Source organism: Filicampus tigris, chromosome 8 (assembly GCF_054856515.1).
Source record: "Filicampus tigris isolate MCC_2025a chromosome 8, RoL_Ftig_1.0, whole genome shotgun sequence".
NCBI classification, from domain to species: Eukaryota; Metazoa; Chordata; class Actinopteri; order Syngnathiformes; family Syngnathidae; genus Filicampus; species Filicampus tigris.
Genome location: NC_141224.1, coordinates 4754340 through 4774837, shown reverse-complemented (window position 1 = coordinate 4774837; position 20498 = coordinate 4754340). Strand labels below are relative to the sequence as shown.

The following is a 20498-nucleotide window of genomic DNA, read 5'->3' as shown; positions in this document are numbered from 1 at the left end:
TGGCTTTTTGGATTACTCTCATTTAATCTTGAAGCAGACAAATGTCTGGAATGAACAAACCGCTGAAACTACAAGTCCCACAATACATTGCGATGTCGACGCCAAAATTTGCATTCCTTTCTACTGTACAACTTCGGAGACGAACTGTAACACTAAACATCCGTCCATGTGTGAAATTGTCTAAAGAGATTCAGTGTCACTTTGTTGTGACACCTATCTTGTAGGTGGTGCTTTAAATTAGCCGCATTTTTCAGTCCTCAGAGCAAAACATTTTACAGCCAGCTTCAACTAGCACACATCAATGCGTTGAATAATCAGCTTCTCTGATGAGTATGATGTATTGTATTTACTTTTTATCTTGGTATTAGATATTGAACTTCTCCAGCTCATGTACATGGAACTGTTGCATGCGGTTATATTGCATTTTTGGATGGTGTCTTTCATTGTGACATTGAGAGCGTTGGTATTGAGGGATGGATTAGGTGAGTCCTCGTGGAAGGCTCCGATACCAAAAGAATGGATGCAATTTAGACACAAATGTGAACAAAAAAGCAATTCTGTTTTCTGAATGACAACAGTCTAATTGGTCCTTCTGCTTTCGAGTGAAAGAGTTTTTAATTGCTCTGCTTGTTGCGATTCATCAATGGCATGGAGAGATGCACAAAGATACATTATTTGAAGTACATTTTCAGTCATGAAAATAGATCATGTCCTTTGGCACAGCCAAAGATTTCTTGAAATGTATGCCAAAAATGGAGTCTGTGACGGTACAATTTTGCCCAAAAATGCTGATACATGCAGTTTGAGGAAATGAGGCTTTAAGTGCACACGGGTGGGGATTTAGGCCCCCATTTGGCACTCGATCCTTTCGTTCCCATTGGCGATTTGCGTTTCCGCACGTAGCCCTTCGTGTCGGCGCCTGCCCACTCGCACACCATCGCCACATGAAGCTGTGTGACAGGCCTCGAGACCTCGCCTGCTACCACGTGCCTCCCCCCGCCCTGGCCCGGCCCCCTCCCTCATAAGTGATGCTGGCTGGAGTGCGGCCATTGGCTGAGCATTGACGCGTCACCCAAATCGGCCTGGTTGCATGGCGCGGAGACAAAGGGATGAGGATGCGCTCATTGGAGTGAATGATGATGGGGAGGGGTTTATTTTTATTTATGGAGTGAGAGAGTGTGTGTGAGTGTGGAGGGGAGGGGAGTCTTATCACATTTTATGACATGTGTTGAAGGTTTCCTTCACAGCGACCGTTGTTGGATCCATACTGCAGATTACCTGAAATGTGTTAAATATGGTCAAATACATCACTAATTGCCGTTGAAGGCTACCTTCTGGTTCACACAAATGTGACAAATTTGTGTTTGTTTGACGATTTCTTAATAGGCAGGCTCCTGGCTTCATAGCAGCATTTTTTTTATTATAGGGGAAATAGTTCACTTGTGATAGCAAACAGAAAAAAATTAATTGTAAATATGTGCTATGTTTGTGTTTGTTTTCCCATTTGATAGCTTGTAGGCAACTTCCTGGTTCTCGCCAGATGACTGAAGAAGACTGTTGCATGTTTGACCCTTGGGGCTGAGTTCCATCATCAACCTTTCTATCATCAAATCCAGAAAATGAATTCTGATAGCAAAAGCATTGTATTTGTGTTTGTTTGACAGTTTGTTAGCTAGCAGGCTACTTCCAGGTCAGTTTTCATTCTGGGTAAGTGGAAGAGGGTCCATCATCTCAAATAAATTCCCATACCACAGGGTCGTTTTCGTGTTTGTCCTTTTGTATGCTGACAGACTACGTTCTATTTTTAGGATCATAACGGGGTGGGCAAAATACATCATTATAACCCAAAAAATGAAACATTTCTCGATTAAAAGGGAAAAATAATCTGAATGCCACATTTGTGAATGTTCGTCTATTAGCCGGCTGGCTTCTTCGTGCTACTTCGCACCAATTTTATTTCTAGGGGGACACTTCCCGAGAACGAACGAGAAACGAGAACTCAAATCAGAAAAACAGTAAAAAAAAAATTATTACAAAAATCATAGATAGCCTAGTTTGTTTGAGATGTCTCTCCATTTGTTAGCTAGCAAGCCACTTCCTGGTTCAAGAATGACGTATGACAAAAGTGCACTGCCATTTTTTTTTTTTAATTATTGAACGATAATATAAAAGACATGAGAGCATTTGGGATTCTGGGTAAAACTGTTTCCATCATGACTCAAATGCCAAAAATGAGGAAAAAAAAGATACTTCACTTATACGTATACTGCTGTATATTTTGGTTGTCTCAGTGCGTGTCTCCGCATCAGCGCGGGTCATGCAGCAGCGTGTTGCATCATGTGCCTTGGCCAGTGTGTGTTAGGGATGGGGCTTCACTCTGACCCAACCTCTGAGCTGTAGTGACAACATGCAGGCCGCAGAGAACACAATGTCTCCGTAAACAGACATCCCCAGACCCCCTCCCCACAACACTGCCGTCATCTGTCTCACCTCACGCAAGACTCCTTCTGACTATCACGATTTTGATACAAAAAGCTTTACAATTGTACTGTTGTTGGCTTTCTTGCATTTGTTCTTCACACTGCTTGAGCAGTCACGTACGAGGAAACGTTCGCCATCCAAACTAGTACAATGAATTTATTTCTTATTTCCAATTTGTTGTCTTTTTTCCAGAGGGACAGATAAGTCTGGGCTTCCCTGTTAAAGCCGCTGCCCCTAAGACCCGACCCCGGGTAGAAAATGGATGGATGGATCGATGGATGCCTTTTTCATCCATTTGAACCCATGCAAGACTCCCATTTGAAAATGATGATTTTTAGACAAATGCCCTAAAAATATATCGTAACTTGCTCTCTTATAATTGTTGTTTGCAGTGTCTGCGCAGTTAAGTATGACAAAATGTTCAGCATCCAACCTCCTCTGATTTTAATCTTTCTTTCCCCATGGCTGTCTTTCTTCCATCAGGATGTGCATCATCCATTTGATCAGACTTGCATCTGAAAATGTTGTCAATGGTCATTTTTAGACCAAACCTTCCATAATTTTACTTTAACTTGCTCTCTTGTATATTTTCTTTATTCTGACTATGCAGTGAAGTAGGACGAGATGTTCTGCATCAGAATCGCACAGATTTCATTTAATTATTTATTTTTCATTTGCTGCCTTTTTTTCATCAGGGCTTACTGAAAAGCTGCTTATCTCCTGCTTGATGCGCTCAAAGATTCTTTTCCCTCCATGTGATAGATATCGCAAATCATTTTACATGATGATGTCATCTTTTCGCAACAACATTCTCAAAAGTTCCGTTTTGACACAACATGAAGAGAATTGTTATTAAAAAGAGATGAAACCCGCTATTGCCGGAATTGCTCTCTAAGCCTAGTGCTAGGCATTCAATTGTAGGCAGGAAATCAGTTTTTCCCCGCCCCTGGGTGCTCTCACAAAGGAAACAATGTGAACATCGCAACCATGCGGGGTTAAAACAACTTTCTCAGGCAGCAGCTTGTTGGAAACAATGAAGGCAATGGCAGCAAGGTTGGAACTAGCTAGCTAGATGCATGGTTTTGATATCCCTTTGCTGGCTGGATTATGCAAAAAATACCCAACAGATTTCAAAAAACTCTCTACTAGCATCCTCAATGAACCAGGATGTAGCCTGGAGTTACTTTTCATTACGGCTAGGTGGTATGGCCTTAAAACAGAATATTCAATTCTGTTGATCTGATATCAGTTGAAAGTGATTTGCATATATCTTGGTCAAAAGCAGATAAATGTCATAAACAAATATCCGCCTGACAAAAAAACCCAAAACTATTTACTGTGTGAATTGACTTTCCCAGGCCTACTTGGCATGTATGGCAGGAACAGCTGATGACCTCAGGGGTCATTTTGTCATGTTGCATAAACATGCACTCATGACATACCATGACGAGACCATGAATACCGGTCACGTCGGTTCGTTAACACACACGCACACACGTGCATATACAATACAGTAGAAAGTACATATACGCGTCCTCTAGGTCACGCTTCGGCAATGCATTGTGTGTGTATGTGTGTGTGTGTATGTATGTATATATATATATATATATTTATATATATCTGAATACCATACTTTTGCTTTAAATTGTAATTTAGTATATTTTTTTCAACAACGCAGAATATCGGACGGTTTCAAAAAGGAAATTTTAACACAGTTTAGATTTAGTTAATTTTATAGTGTTGATAGAATATGCAAATGCTTTTGCGCTTACAATGCAATTATATTCAATTACACAAAGTTTTGCGTGGCATAATCAAGACCCTCCCAATAAAGCTTCCTTTCTGGCCATTTGTAACTTGTTGCCTGTCGGTTTCCTGACCAGTCACAAACGTCTCCACTGCAGTTTGCAGCTTCTCTCCCCATGTTTTCTTGGCGCTGGTTCAAACCTCTCCTCAGCTGGTTCAAGCAGGTTAGCCTCCCCAAAAACATTCCTGCATAATCGCACAGGTCTGGAAAAGGCCCATGCAAAGAAAAAAAATAATAAACACACTTTGAAAGAACCACTGTTGTTGGGTCGTAACGCCGCACATATCAAAGCTTCATGCATCAATTAATGAAAAGGATGCATGTGAAGAAAACATTATAATGTGCTAAATTTTGCTTTGGTATGCTGACAAGAGAATTTGTGGCACTTGTGTTCCTATTATAGTGAGTCAGTGACTTCACGAGCAGCGTTACACTGTGTTTACAATAGCTTGAGGGGCCACATAAAAAGTACACTGACAATTAGTTCCAAAAGTGAAGTCATTTTATTTTATTGGTGACAGAGTAGAAACCCAGTGTGTTGAGTTAAAAGGGGAAGTCAACCCCCAAAAGCCACACTCGTCTAAACACGGCAATCTGATTAATATTGTGTTTGTGGAATATGAGTTATAAGCAGTAAAGTCCACACATTTTTATCTATCTGAGGGGGGCGGCCGTTTTGTTAACTGCTGTCGACTGAAAATGACATCACCGTTTCTGAGGTAACAACTAATCATGACTCAGCTTCAGAAAACAGGTGACCCGTAATCGGTTGTTACCTGAGCCCTGAGCATTTTGTGATGTCATTTGCAGTCGACAGAAATGACAAAATGGCCGCCCCCAAAGATGGCTAAAAACGGGCGGATTAAATCTTATTCCACAAACGCAATATTTTATCAGAATGCCTTGTTTCAACAATTGGGCTTGCATTGAACATATTCTTGAAAAAAAACGTGTTTGGGTTGCCTTCCCTCTTTAAGCAACGCTTAATAAAAAAGATGTGTCGCCCGCATGTTTTGAGGCAACGCGGGAAGTGCGTCAAATCTTTCAACTGTCCAGGTAAGAAGCTTATTGCACTTTTAACATTTCTCCAACTTTGTTAATGTTGAAATAAGAACGTGTCCAATATTATTACATTATTAAATTACATTGCTTAATAATTACTCTACCCGATTACATTCATAACAGCACAGTTGCATGTTATTTGACTGTAGCTTTTCCTACCAATAGTTTTGTGTTATATAATGTTCCCATGATGCATTAGTGCCTGCTCTTGTGTACATACTGCACTCCTTTAATTTGTTTTCCTTGGTGGTTTTTACAAGAGCCTCCAGGCATCTACGCGAGGCGCTGTTGTGCCTTACTCTTATGCAACATCCACTTTCCTCAAAAAAATGCCCGCTCACACCTCATTCTTGGTGCTTTTTTGCAAGAGCTGCAACTTATTAAACTGTCAACAGCGTATAAAATGACGACAGGGAGTGACGCTTGCCTCTCATTAAAATGTCTGCCATGTTGAATAATTTTGCCGTTTGGCAATGCGACAGGCCTGCATTAAGGCATCAGCTGCAAAAAGACACGAAGGCGTACAAACCGGCTCACACTCACTAAAATGAAAAAACAAAAAAAACAAAAAAAAAAACACAAGTGGGTTCTCACCGCTCTTATCGTGTGTAGTGTACTCCAGAGTTTAGGGATAAATTGATATTTAATTGTTATTATTTTTCCCCAATGCATTTCAATGGGCTTCAACTATACGCAAATTTTGGCTATTCGTGGGCCGGGCTGGTCCCAATCCCCCGAGAATAGCAAGGCTGCTTAAATAAATTTGATAGATTGGTCCATCTTTTGATCAGATTGTGATCGATTATCTTTGTTTTGGTTTTTTTTTCACTCGCTGATCTGTGATGAGCTCCAAAATCATGATCGCATACAGCCTACGATTAGGCCAACGATTTACGATCGTTAGCCCAGACCATTTTCGGAGTAGATCAGTTAGGAAAAAAATGCATGATTGGCTTGACATCACAATCATGCAGTACTCAGGACCTACACAACTAGATTTGTGATAATACTGATCATGTTTAACAGTTACGATTGTTGGTCGTATTTTGCCGCCCCTGCATACAGTTATGACTCAAACCAGATACAGTATAAGTCCCCACCGAAGGCACAAAAATGGAGCTACTCTGCCTAAAATGGCTTCCTAATGCTCGACAATTTCAATTGTATTCGCTGCGATCTCCAAGTGATTAAGCGTCTCGTCTGCGCTCACCATAAGGCTCCTATACTGTACGCGCTCCAGATAACAGCTGTTATTTAGATACGGCCACTGTGTCAATAACTCAAGTGGAGCACATACACCGAATTGGGTGGCTCCAAAGCCTTTTTGCAACAGGCCGTAGAACGCCCACAAAACGTTGTTGTCGCCTTAGTTGTGGAACGTGTTTGAAAAGTGGATAGAAGATTGGTTTGAAGTGTTTGAGACAGGCGGTCCGTGATGAAGCAGCTGAGCAAGATTGTATGATATGAAACATTTAGGTTAGTAGGTCAACTTTAACAGGCCAGCATAGAGCAGAACGGAAAATGAATTGGAGCTCCATGATTCGATGCAGTGCGGTGTTATAAATAAAACTACGTTCCAATGTATGGAACTGACCCAAGGACATCGTGTTCTGTACATTGTGTCCCTTCCTCAGGACAAAGTGGAGCTCCCTAGTGGTCAACTAAATAAGTGCAGCGGAAGAGAAAACGGTTAAAAAGGGGATTCCTCTGTTTTTAATAGTAATCGGTTTGTATTTTATAAACCCAATCTTATTGTGTTGCAGTGAAGAAAAAAAAAATTAATTCTAAATTAAATGTTACTCACTAAACTTAAGATTTTTTTTACATATATTACCAACATTAAGCGTAAATATGAAATATTATTTAATGTTTTAAATGAAAGTAAGTGTATTAGTAAAGTAAATAGCACGTTAGGATTTAAGATACATTTTCAATGTATTTAAGTAAAATATATTTGTGAAATAGTAAATTGTAAAAGAATATTTAAATAAAACGTCAATGTACTACAAATATATAAATGAACAATGATAACAATGAAAAAATGATGTATTCAATTCACTTAAAACATTTAAAATAAAACATGAAATTCATAAGAGAAACATAAAACGATTAAATAATCCAAAAACATTGTCGAGTCCATATTTCAATCAAATAATACAAAGGAGAATTCAATTGAAAATCTTGAATGTTTTATTTCTCTATTTGATTGATGTACCTCAAATAAAAAGTGCATTCATACGTCAAGAAAAAAACCCAATAATGATGAAATTGAATGGTTAAGAAGAGGCTTGTATAAATCTTTCATTCTGCTTTGACCAACACACGTGACCGTTATGCCACCTAAAGGTGACTTGAGGCATTTACTATTGAACCACATTGCGAAATGAATACCGCTCAGTGTACTGTATTTCATTGTGTAAGATTTATTCTTATATACATATATGCTAATTATTGATAGAGTTCCAGTATGTAGGCCAGCGTATGTGTTAAAAAGTGGGTCTGTCATTTCCACTGTGAAAGCTGATCTCCTCTGATCGGTGTGTGTGTGTGTGTGTGTGCGTGAGTGTGCGTGCGTGTGCGTGCGCGTGTACAACTGTGAATTCATAATTCATGTTCATCTTAAACATCCTCACAGTAGACCAGGGTTAAACATCAAGGCAATGCATATTACACATGTGAGTCACAACAATACACCGTTTTATAGCGCAGTGGTTCTGCAACTTTTGACTCCCAAAAAGTTTTTTACCACTTTTTACCACCACCATGAACAGAGATCCCCAAGTGTTCATCAAAAACAAGATCGATGTTTTATTCCTAAACAGTAAGCCACTGTAACATGATGCACAGTTTCAACATGGGGCTGTACATAAATAATAATCCAATTCAAATGTCTCACGCATAAAAAAAAAAAATCAGTTCTTAAATATCAAATGCAAATCTTAAACGTTAAATACAACTGAACTGTACTGAAGCAGTGGTTCTTTCGTGTACCACTAGAGGGAGCCTGTGTACCACTAGTGGTATGTGTAACCACAGTTTGAGAATCGCAGTTATACTGTTGAGGTATGAATATGATAGTATGTTTATCATTGTGGTTAGGGTTGAATTGAAAAAAAAAAAAAAAAAAGTGTGATTGTGTCTGTGCGTGTGTGTGGGTGTGAGTGCGCGTGTGTGTTACTGGAGCCAGTGATGTCTGACAATGGAGCCGTGGCTGTGGAAGAGAGACTCTGTGAAATATGCATGAGGAAATCCACACCTGTTTCCAGGTAACCCAGGCAGGCGTCCTCAACCGTGACGCTTACCCACTCACACACCGTGTGTGTGCGTGTGTGTGTGTGTGTGTCCACGCAGGTATACACATGCGCATCTTCACCTGTGCGGCCTCTCCCGATGCTTTGCGCCAGGTCTCCCTCCTTCTGGCTGGCTGCTGCCGACCACTTGATGAAGCGGAAAAAGGAGGAAAAAGAGGACGAGGTCGAGTGAAGCCAGAGCACAGGAAGTGAAGTCGGAGCGCAGGCGGCACCAGAGCAGCGTCCAACCGAGGCCAGCATGAATCCTTTGTGGAGGCTTTATAAGAGCAAAGTCATGAAGACGCTCAACCCGGAGTACGTGGACGACGAGGCTGAAGAGGTACTGACGTCCACATTGTGCTTGAGAAATCCCACCCCGCAATATGAGGTACACCTTACATGATCACTCGAATCTAATCCGATGAGATACACCGCAGAAGCTGGATCCAGAAAGATTTTATCGCAAAGATAATAATGCTGACTTTATTAACACAATGTACCATTTGGGGCCTGTGGTGCATGATGCTTCCTCTCTTTGTGACGTTGCAAACACGCGCTGACTGATAACGCTTTTTATGACACCTTGTTGACGCACGCGCCACCTTTTCCAGAAATCTCAGAAATGTCTCAGTCTCAGAAATGTATTGCGCATAAAAGTTAAGTGAAAAATGAAAGTTTTACAACAAACATTCCTGAAAGATACGAATGTAATTTGTTACATTCGACCAAACTTAGCCAGTTATTCTTTCACGTACCACCAGAGGGAGCCCCATGCTTTGACAAACACAATGTGTCGTAGGCCTCATTTGGCTCCATCAGAAGTGACCCATAAAAAAAGAGCGGTGAGAAACTCAATCCGGCACAGAAACACAACGAAGGGATCGGCTGGCATTGCCGTCAGATTACCCACTGCCCATAACGGGCCAAAGAAAAGATAAATATAGTCAAATAAAAATAGATATATTTTCAAAGAAATATAAACAAAAAATATAATCAATCATAATAATATTTTTTTTTCTAATTCTAACAGTAAAAATGACATCCACACTGTGTAACCAAGTAACTGCAACTTGATTAAGTAACTAAAGAAAATCAAGCAAAAAAAAAAAAAGTCAGGAAAGGCCTACTAGAACATATGAACTTCTTTTGGAGCTAATCAAAGCCACTTTGAATGGCGGCAGGTGTGTGCTGATTCCAGTTTAACATGAGTTTGAATGTGATTGGCTCATTCTGAACACAGCCACATCCCAGTTATAAGAGGGTGTGCACACTTGTGCAACCACATTATCTCAGTTGTTTATTTTCGAGAAAAAAAAGTGTTTTAATGGTGGAAAATACTTTGGAAAGACTTATCTCTGTCTTTTTTTTGTATGTGGAAAAAAAACTGCCATTTGAACAGGGGTGTGTAGACTTTTTATATTTACAGGTTACATTATGTTTTGGGGTATTTTAATTGCTGGAGGTCGTAACACATGTAGTACCCTCTATATCCAATGAATGACATTCCACGTTCAAGTTTGACTTGTGTGTGTGTATGTGTGTGTGTGTTCAGGTGAGTCAGGTGGAAGAAGACATGATGAGTCCAGTCCAGCAAGACGAAGGCCAGAACGCCGTCTCCCAACTGGCCCGCAAAGTATGCCAGATGTCATTTCATATGTGAACACCTTCTGTGACCTTTGACCCCTTTTGTGTGTGTGTGTGTGTGTGTGTGTGTGTGTCCAGATGCAGGGGGCCGGGTCCAAGAGCTGGAACAGACTGTCAGCTATCTTTAATAAAGAAGACGAGCACCAATTACTGCAAGAGACACAAAGTCCTCCAGTCGCTGACCAGTGAGTGGACTATACTGTGTGCGTGCGTGTGCACATATGTTTAGGAGTGTCATTTATATCTTTAATGTATATATTTTTAAAGGTTGAATGTGAAACTATAGTAGTATGAATAATATATAAAATAATAATTTGTATACAGTATTGTATGATATATTTTATTTGTGTATGCAGTATTTAATGTTGGATTAAAAGATATTTTTAAAAACAGAATAAGGATTAGTAAAAAAAAATATTAATTTAAAAATGAAGCACACAACAAACCTGAAACTTTACATTACACAAACTTTACACAAAAATACATTCTGAGAAAATAACAGGTATAAAATAAAGAGGGGAGGGGGGCAAGTAGAAAATGAATTGAAAACTGAAGAAAATATTTTTTGAATGTATTATTTTTGTAACATGACCACTAATTACAAAATATACATGAAATCACCTCCAATGCCTGATCATATGTCATGTACATATCCATCTGTCAGTCCACTTGCAGTCAAACCAGAGGAACCTTCCAGGCCCGCTCGCCGCAGTGGATTCTGGGATAGCTTCGCCGCCAACTGGGCCGCCAAAAAGCAGGTGGAGGCTGCCGCCGTCTGCGAGGCGACGGAGAATGACGTAGGGGCGACCGTGGCGGAAGAAGAGGAGGCTGCGTCGGCGGGGCCGTCCGAGGCGGTGGAGACGGACGGCGCGGGGGAGGCGGAGCGACGGGAGAGCGACGGCAACAACGACTTCTCCAAATACGTCACGCTTGGAGGAGGAGCGGGCGGCGAGGACGCCTCCTTCAAGTGGAACTTTGTGACCAGCAAACTGGCGGAATTGAGGCGGGCCAGCCCTGCCAAGAGCAACTAATCTTAGATGAAATTCAGCCCCCCCGCTGGAGAATTTCAGGTATTACAGCAGGTAAGAAAAAATAGACAAGCATAATGAAATTAATACAGTGAACCGGATTGATGGATTAAACTACTTTTTGTTTTTATTCCTCAATAGTTTTTGAACCCTAAACATTTTTGGGAAGAGAGTTCCAAAAAATGGAATGATTCGATTCGATTTGGTTCAATGGGATAACTATTCCATTCCATATGGTATCACTTTTCTCCACAGTTCTCCACAGCGCCATTAAATGGAGCTGTGGCACCCTCAACAAATCGTGACTGTTCACGTGATTCCGGCTTGCGGTGCCCTCATAATAGATGAAATACTTTACAGTAAGTAGTCTTGAGCAGGCTAACAAGCACGTCAATGTCTATGATGGCAGGGGAGAGAATCACTCAAATGTAATGGAGCTTACACATTAGCTTAGCATCCACCGCTAGCTCAAAAGGAGAATGTCATATCGACTTATTTATATCGATGTCCATTGTTTTTACTGAAGTGAGTGGTGTACATGTGTTTAGACCATGCTATTTTTGGTATGGTACCGTAACTGTTTGGGACCCTTTGAGATTTTTGTGATTTTTTTTTTCTTTGACTGTGTCGTGTATGTTGGCTTGAGTTTTGTTTTTCTTTGAATACTACAATTGAAATGTGTTTACACCACAATTAGGACTGACTAAGTGATGATACATGAAGTACAAAAAAACAATATAATAAAGACATCCGCTAGACATTTTCCTTTTTTTTTCTTCATTGTTTTGTATTTTATTTGGCCCTGTAAGGTAGATAATATTTTTTGTTTGAAGGATAATAAGCGGTTCGCATCATGGATGGATGGACTTTGGGCTCATAGATTGGATGTTGAACTAGTTAATGCCGTAAAAAGCATGATATTGTAGCGGCGCCGGGAGCGCGTAAATAAAAAGTGCTCTATAACTCTCTCTGACTCGTGAGCGCCACAATATTTTCTTTCTTACTTAAATTGTATTTTATATATTACATTTGACGAATGTTGACATAATCGATCTGTAATTTGTTTTTATGAAATCCTTATTTTTAGACAATGGTCACCATGGCAATGCTATGTTATGTTTGGCCACCAGGGAGCGCCATTAACCCTTGCACTGTGTGCAGCACTAATCACATCACGTCAATGTGTCATCCAGCAATGGCCAGCCTGCTTAATTTCTTCCTCTCGCGTGACTGACTGATATGAAGCCCGTTTGTCCACATTGATTGAATCGTTGGGAGCGGATGTGCCTGCTGCACCCACATCCTCTTCTCTGACTTCCTGTACAGTCATCCCAAAAACAATGCTTCCCTATTGCATCCTCGCATCCTTTCAAGTCAGAAATCATTAGCATTGTGTTCTGACTGTGGCGCAGTGGAAAGACAACAAATACAAATGCTATGATCACATGCATTCAATGAGGAGAATACAGCAAACAAAACCTGCAGCGGAAAAAAGGTTGAATAATATCAAAGTATGAGAACATAACATTACAAATGTAATAACATACAAATGGCAATTGCCAATTAGCAGATTAAATATTTCAGTAAGTAATCAAGGTGTTTGATCAGGTATACATTTTTTATGAGGTTACAGGGACAAATAAAAATAAAATGTTTAGAATGTTATATATACACATAGGATACAAAACCAGAACAAATAATAATTGTTAAAAAGTAAAAAAGTACAATACAGTCATTTAAAACCAAAACCAAAACTTTAACCAAAACGTTTTTACGATTGAAGTATCTTTAATATTTGCACAAATAAAATAAGTGTTTTCCACATGATTCAGGCTTCTTTGCTCTCAGGGGGAAAAACTGTCAATATTTCAATTGACACACTCCTCCCTGACAGGTGTGCGTGTGAATATGACCTATGACCATTGCCATTTGGCCTCTGTTTGGCTCCTGGCGTCACACTACTAAATTTTCTCCTCTTCCTAAGACTGAGATTTGGTACACTGTCACAGCCTGGTGCCAACAGATGTTTGTTTTGGTGTGCAGACTCACTGTTCAAACCTTTCCGCTGACTCGTGGGTTGAGGATGTCTGCGTGATGTCATCGTCGTGCGCTTGTAAAATGAGTCACGGGGGGGGAAAGGTGTGAACAAAATGAGCTGGCGGGTGTTTTCTCTTCCTCTCCGTGTCTTGTTTTGTCTGTTTAAATGTCAGATTACAAGAGAAGCTGGGAGGGCGCACACACCTAAACACACGTGTAGAGACAGAGATGTCTGGTGGCGTTCAGGTATGACCGTGGTGGGCGTGCGTCTATGTGGTGGTGACTCACATCACATCTGGAAAACACTCACACATGCACTCACGCACACCAGCTTCCAACATGGCAAAAGTTGGTCTTTTCTGTATGTGTGATGATAACCCTAGAACAGGAAATAGAACTTGCCTGACTATTGTCACTTTTAAAGCAGTGGTACCTACAAAACGCCACTAGGTGACAGGATGGTCCTCTCGAGTGGGTGCATAGTTTTACTTTATTTTGCTTTTATGCGGTAACCTCTTCATAGTCGGACATTTTTCTCTTTATTATTGTGGTTGTAGTATTTTCAAATCATGGACTTATTTCAAATATAAAATATTTTAAAATGAAAAACGCCTAAATAAATGACAAAGCCAAATATGAAATAGGAAAAAAAAAAAAAAACTATAAATACAAAAATAAAAATAGAACGAAATCCAGATTAATTACAATTTTAAAATAAAAATTTCTGACACAGGAAAGGGTCTGGGCACTCAACATAAAGATTATTCTTACCACTTTTAATTCCAACAATACCTATAACCAGAGCTGGGCATTCCGTCTATGTGTCGGACCGGCCTGTCAAGCCGTTTCTGACGGACGCCCGTTTTGCTGACGGTTGACAAATGACATTTTTAAAATAGACAGATTAAGCATAGACAGAAACCCCTTTATTTAGTCCACCATTCGTCTGAAGTCCGTCATTAGTCTATTTTTCGCGGCGTGTTAATCCGGCGGCTATCTAGCTGCTAGTTAGCATGCTAAGTTAGCATAGCTGTGCCTAAATGAATGTAGTTCTATCAGTGGTGTGTTATGATGTTTTTGGTCTTAACAGCAAACAAGTCAGCGCAAGTGCACATTAATCATGGCTCAGGCTATTATTTACACTGAACACGTAGCTTTTACTTTTTAGGATTTTTACATTTAAAGGGTGTGGAATTTAATCACACCTGATGTAAAAAGCATGAGCCAGCAAAATGCCTTTTCACACATGACACGCATTTGTTGACGTGAGGAGTGCAGATGTTCATTTTCCCACCGCAATCTACTTTACAGCCCAAACTTTTTTTACGTTCTCATAATAAACTGTGCTGAGAGAAACATTTATGGCAGACAAACATTCAAGGGAGTGTTTCAAAAATACGGTTTCAATTTCAAGGCAGCTTTGGGTTTCCTATTAGATTATCAGGCCATGGTTAGGTTTTCAAAATTAGGGTTTTTCAGCCGGGGTCCAGGGTTTCAAGAATGGGGTCAGGGTTGGAGTTTCAAATTAGGGTTCCAAATGAACATTTCAAGTCATGGCAACAAAGTTTAGGTTTTCAAATTAGGGTATCAAGCCTTGGCTAGGGTTTCAAAAACAGGGTTAGGGTTTAATTTTGTTTTATTTCAGTTCATCTTATTTCATTGTGTTCTCTTTGCTTTATCCTATTTTTTCTGTCTTAATTTAAATACATGTTATATTAATTTATTATATTTGTAATTCAACATTCATTCATTCATTCATTATCCATACCGCTTATCCTCACAAGGGTCGCGGGGCGTGCTGGAGCCTATCCCAGCTGTCTTTGGGCAGTAGGCGGGGGACACCCGGAACCGGTTGCCAGCCAATCGCAGGGCACACAGAGACAAACATCCACACTCACAATCACACCTAGGGGCAATTTAGACAGTCCAATCAACTTACCATGCATGTTTTTGGAATGTGGGAGGAAACCGGAGTACCCGGAGAAAACCCACGCAGGCACGGGGAGAACATGCAAACTCCACACAGGGAGGCCGGAGCCGGAATCGAACCCACGACCTCTGAACTGTGAGGCGGACGTGCTAACCAGTCGACCACCGTGCCGCCGTAATTCAACATCATTACTTTTATTTTGTTCTTTTTTTGTTTTATCTTATTCTGTTTTTTTGTCTGTTTCATTTTATTCCATTCAACTTTAGGTTAAATTATTCAGTTGTATTGTGTCTAATCTTTTTTTTTTAATTTAATTTCGCTTGATCTATTTATATATTTTTTATGTCGATAGTTTCGTTTTAGCTTGTTCTTTTTTTCTTTTTATTTATTCATTTAGTCTTTACATTTGATATGATTTCATTGCAGTGTATTTTGGCGGTCATCATTAGGTGAGTCCGCTCGTGGTCGGGTTACTGTTGCTACAGCTGCTGCTTTCCCTACATGTTATTCTTTGCTTCTGTACACGCACACATGCACACACACGCGCATACACACTGTGAGAACCAATATAATGTGGCGGGAATAGAAATAATCTGTTCCAGGGTCAAACTGTGGCTATGGTCACAATCTTTATTGACAATACCGGCAATGTTTGAAGTCACATTCTTAACTGTCGCACGAGCATAAAAAGAAGTTCAGCGTTATTAATGGTAAGAAAATACTATAGGTAAAACAAAAATATATATAAGCAGCTAACCACGGCAAAGTGCTAAAAACAATAAATCAGTATTTGGTTAAAGCTGACAATGTGTGGGGTGATATGCTATCATAAGCTATGCTACTCTATGCTATAGTACAAATATGCTAATTTAAGGTATGCTACACTATGCTATAGTACAATATGCTATGTTAAGCTATGCTCCACTATGCTATGCTATGCTATGCGCCCTTTGTGAAGCAAAAGGCATCTTCTTGACTCCACCCTGGCGCTGCCAGCATCTCCTGGCAGTCTATTTGCGACGTGGGAATGCATGCCGACAGCGAGCGTGGGTGAAAAGGTCCTCGGAGGCCGGGCGGAGATGTTGTCGGAGGCCGTCAGGATGGTCCAGCTATTGTTCTTTGCAGATTTGCTTCTGCGGTCAAGTTCAGCATGGCTGGCTGGGTAAGGTATGGAGTTCTTGCATTTGACATAGTAAGACTTTTGTCAGAATATTTGCACATTTTGTGTCTATCTCACTGTTTGTTTCCACAATTTGTTGATTGATTTGAATTTTTAACATTCCTGTTACGCGAGGGGTAAAATGAACAGTAAAAAAAAAAAAAAATGAACACTCACTTTCTTCTCATCATCTCATGTCTTATATCATATGCTTTCTTTAAAGAATTAGAATAAATCTCTCTCTCTCTCTCTCTCTCTCTTTCTCTCCCTTCCTCCTTCCCCCTCTCCCTATGTATATATATAGTTTTTGGTTTTCCAGAATAAATGTGATGACCCAGCAGAATTGGAAAAAAAGGAGCAAAAACATGCTATTTGTGTCCACATTGCCATAAAAAAAAAAAACTGTTCCAGTGTTTCTGGCTGGTGGGGCTAAACATGAACTTGTTGAGCACTAGGTGGTCCCCATCTAATGTCATGAAATTGCCGCATATTTCCCAAATTTCATTTCCCTTTTCCATCGCATCGTTTCCCCGCGGGGTGCTCTGCTTCTGCACAAGACAATTAGGCCTAATTGTTCGGCTCCTGCAGCCTTTTGTAGCTGCACCTCTCCAATTGTGCAATGACACACCTGGTGTCGGTGCTTGTGCCTCCTGCAGGACGCCGGCTCAGTCGAAGAGTGTTGACGTCTTCGTTCACGCCGCGCTGCAGGCTAAAGTGGACTTCCTGCGTATTGTTCCTGGCCGTCACAGGTAATGCACAACGTTTCCTGTTTTTCTGACAGACAGTGTGTTATTGAAATAGGGGCGACAATTACATCCTGCTCAGACTGACATTAAGTCCAGAGGTACTTATAAGCTGGAAGCTGGAAACCAGTGAAAAATGCACATTTTGTGATTCGTGCATCTGACCTTGGCGCATGAGCTTTTATGGGTAGTAAACATCAAGTGTGTTTGGCCACTCAAATGATTGCCAGTGAGAGTTTCTCAAGCCCCAAAATGTTTTTTGGTCATTGTGTCATCATTGAAGGGCAAGATTGTAATATATTCCTCACTGAGGACTTTAACTCATTCACTGCCATTGATGAATTTATTTGTCTTTTTACAGTGCAGCCATTCAATCCCGAAACGTCTAGGCTTTTTTTCCATCTGGCTATGTTCAAATAAAGGCCTTTTAATTCAGAATCACTCAGTTTCCTGTTTTTTTTTTGTTTTTTTTTTTTAAATTTTTTTTAAGTCCTGCGCTGACCCCTCAACCGAAGAGCACCAAAAATATATTTTTGAGATAATTCAAAACATGCCAGAAGCATGAAGCATTGCATGAGTCTTTTTTCTTTTAATATTGATTCCTTTTTTTTCTTAAAATATACAAACTATTTTCCTTATAGTTATTTTTTTTTATGAATAGCTATGCCGTTATAATAGTTTGTGCTTTTTTTTTTTTTTCATAAATACTCGTTTTTAGTGTATGCATCTTTTTTCTCGTACCGGCCAATCTTCTTTTTTTTTTTTAATAATTCGATTGTTTTTCCGCCACAAACACTACTTATTACTCAAATAATTACAACTCCCTTTCTCGTAACACATTTTTTTTAATGCATCTTTTTACTTAGAACTTTCATCCCTTTTCCCTAAAAAATGCGTAATTTACTTATTTGCCTTAATGATATAGATTTTTGTTCTTGACAAATATGACAATTTCATATTTTCCTGGTTAAATATCACAATTTTTTTTCATGTCCCATTCAACCTTTCCAAAAAAAACCCTTCTTTGTAACATTACATCTTTGCAAAAAATGTTAATTTAATTCAAATGTTTTTTTTCCCTAAAAATATGCCTCCCCCAAATTATATATATATATTTTTTTTACATAAACCCATTTTTTGTTGTGTCACTCTACATAAGTGCCCATGCAGTGAAAGCAAATTGCCCCATTTTGCCACCACACATCACATGGGGCTCCTTGTGTGGTTTAGTTGCTGAGCGAATCCTCCAGGGAGGTCCGGCCCAGTGTGGCGCCGATCCGCAGCGCCTTCCCTCGCCCTGGCGGCCCGACCGGGCTCTGACGGGGAGCGTCCAAACCCCAAAAGTGTGGTGAGGTCACTTTGCTTTGATGAGGATGATGGAAGTCTGAGAAAGCGAGAGTAGACAAACTGGCTCTTCTGGAGTGTCAGCAGAAAAGAGTTCGTGTATTTTATATTTAATACAGAGCAGCGTCAGTGGTGAATTTCTTTAGTTTCTGTCGTGGCTGCTAGAAGTGCTTATTTTGTTTTGCTATTATTTTATTTCAGAATTGTCCACTTTTTGTCCCTCAAGCGTACTCGTATGAAAGTCTGAGCCTGGACTCAGTCGGTCTGTCTGCAAGCTGGTCGCGCCCCCAAATTGATTCTTTATGGAGATGGAAAGGTTTGGGCTCCAGGCAGCAGTGTTTTCATTAACAAGATTAGCAGCAGCAAAAGGACCTTAGCCTGCTTGATGTGGACATGAACTGCCAAGCACAGGCTTAAACTTTTCAGATTTCAAATATGCTGTATATACAATGTGTATTTTTTTGAAATTGCATTTCTTACATTCTTCTCAAAATGCACGCTTTTCCTGACTGTTTTTAACTTTAGAAATATGACTTCTTTTATAAAGTACAACTTTTTTTTTTCAGTCTAATTCCCTTTTTTTCCTGTTTTCTCTACTAACAATTAGACATTCTTCTGGAAAATTCTTTTTTTATTTTTATTTTTTCAATTTCTGTTATGAACAAACTTCTACCACTACTTGGTTTCTATGTTACGTTTTTTTCTTTAAATAAAAAATTAGCTACAATGGCCGACACAACGCTAGCTCAAGCTAGCTTTTTCCTGTTGGCGTGTCCTCTCTGTGACCTTGAGAGAGAGCTAAACTCAACAGAAAGGTACTTTTTATGAGTTAAAATATTATTTTTGCTAAATTCTTTCTTTTTTTTTTTCCAGCAGCTTATCAGGATTAAGTGTGGTATGTAGGAGTCTTGTTTTAACCTACTTTAAAGTGAGAACATTCTTCTTTCCAGTAAATCCTCCTCTTGGGCGTTCTGAGCAGGTGAAAACAAACGATGGATTTACTTTGGTTGCTACTGTCGGGTTCTGAGCGGCTCACTCTTCACCAAATGTTGATTTTGTCACAACTAAGTACTTTAATTTCTTATTTCCCTCCAACGAAAAAGAAAGGCTAATCCAATTAGCGTGCTAGCATAGCTGTCGCACAATTTGCTTGTGTGAGTAGTATGAAACTCACTGCAATGTAGGTCAACGCTTTTTGTTGACTTTATGTGAAAACAAAGTATCTTAATGGCAGCTAGAAAGGCACACGTTTGAAAATGGAGGAGGGATGCACACACCAACTGCTGGCCTGGCATGCGGATTCCAGTCTCCTTAGTCATTTTTTTTTTTTTTTTTTGCAGGTTCAAGCGAATAGAAATTGTTTTGACTTGAAGGTTTTCAGACAGTGAAGAGAAAAATGTTTCATTTTATTTAAATTTTGGGGGGTAAAAACGTTTTTCCCCTTCAGTACATGTACGTTTTTTTTTTTTTTAAACAATTCGTAAAAATGTAATGAAAATGTACTTAAAAGTTAAATACACCTGAACTGTACTTAAAAAAAGGTACTGTACATAAAAAAACGTACTGAATTAAAAGACAAGTTTAAGTAAGTTGTTTGCAAAGCTACAGTACAAACTTCACTCTAATATGTTTGGTTGTATTTCATGTTTTAAATGTAAATTTGTATTTAATTCAGTGATAATTTCGTGTAGCATTTTGTGTAATTTACAAACCACTGACTTAGTAAAAGCGCTTATTTGCATTTATTGAAAGATTTCACTTGCCACAAAATCCTCCGGTGATGTTTTTGAATGTGCTCACACGCTAACCAGAAGCCCCACAGCTTTGTTCAGCCACAGAACCAAAACACGCATCAAGAATTCCATTTCAGTTGAACCCATCTGCTTAATGAAGACAAAACTTGTGTTCACCCTGCTTCAATTCAAAGTTACACCCCCGATGTTCTGCTCAGGTTTCTCACCCGGCTGAGACCC

The 20498-nt window shown here is 39.7% G+C and overlaps 1 protein-coding gene across 1 annotated transcript; it reads left to right on the top strand.

Moving 5' to 3' along the window:
• Positions 1–8544: 8544 nt before the first annotated feature.
• On the top strand, positions 8545–12070 carry LOC147143125 (uncharacterized protein C1orf232). Its single transcript, XM_086037158.1, has 5 exons — positions 8545–8616; positions 8702–8980; positions 10193–10273; positions 10363–10469; positions 10949–12070. Exons 2-5 carry the CDS (start codon positions 8900–8902, stop codon positions 11313–11315), a joined length of 636 nt encoding a protein of 211 aa, XP_085893284.1. The 5' UTR covers positions 8545–8616; positions 8702–8899; the 3' UTR covers positions 11316–12070.
• The last annotated feature ends 8428 nt before the right edge of the window (positions 12071–20498 follow it).

Excerpts from the sequence above, each read along its gene's own strand:
- LOC147143125 (XM_086037158.1), top strand. The coding sequence starts at position 8,900 with ATGAATCCTTTGTGGAGGCTTTATAAGAGCAAAGTCATGAAGACGCTC. Across the intron at positions 8,981-10,192 it reads TGGACGACGAGGCTGAAGAG|GTGAGTCAGGTGGAAGAAGA; the intron begins GTACTGACGTCC and ends GTGTGTGTTCAG. Across the intron at positions 10,470-10,948 it reads AGTCCTCCAGTCGCTGACCA|TCCACTTGCAGTCAAACCAG; the intron begins GTGAGTGGACTA and ends TCCATCTGTCAG.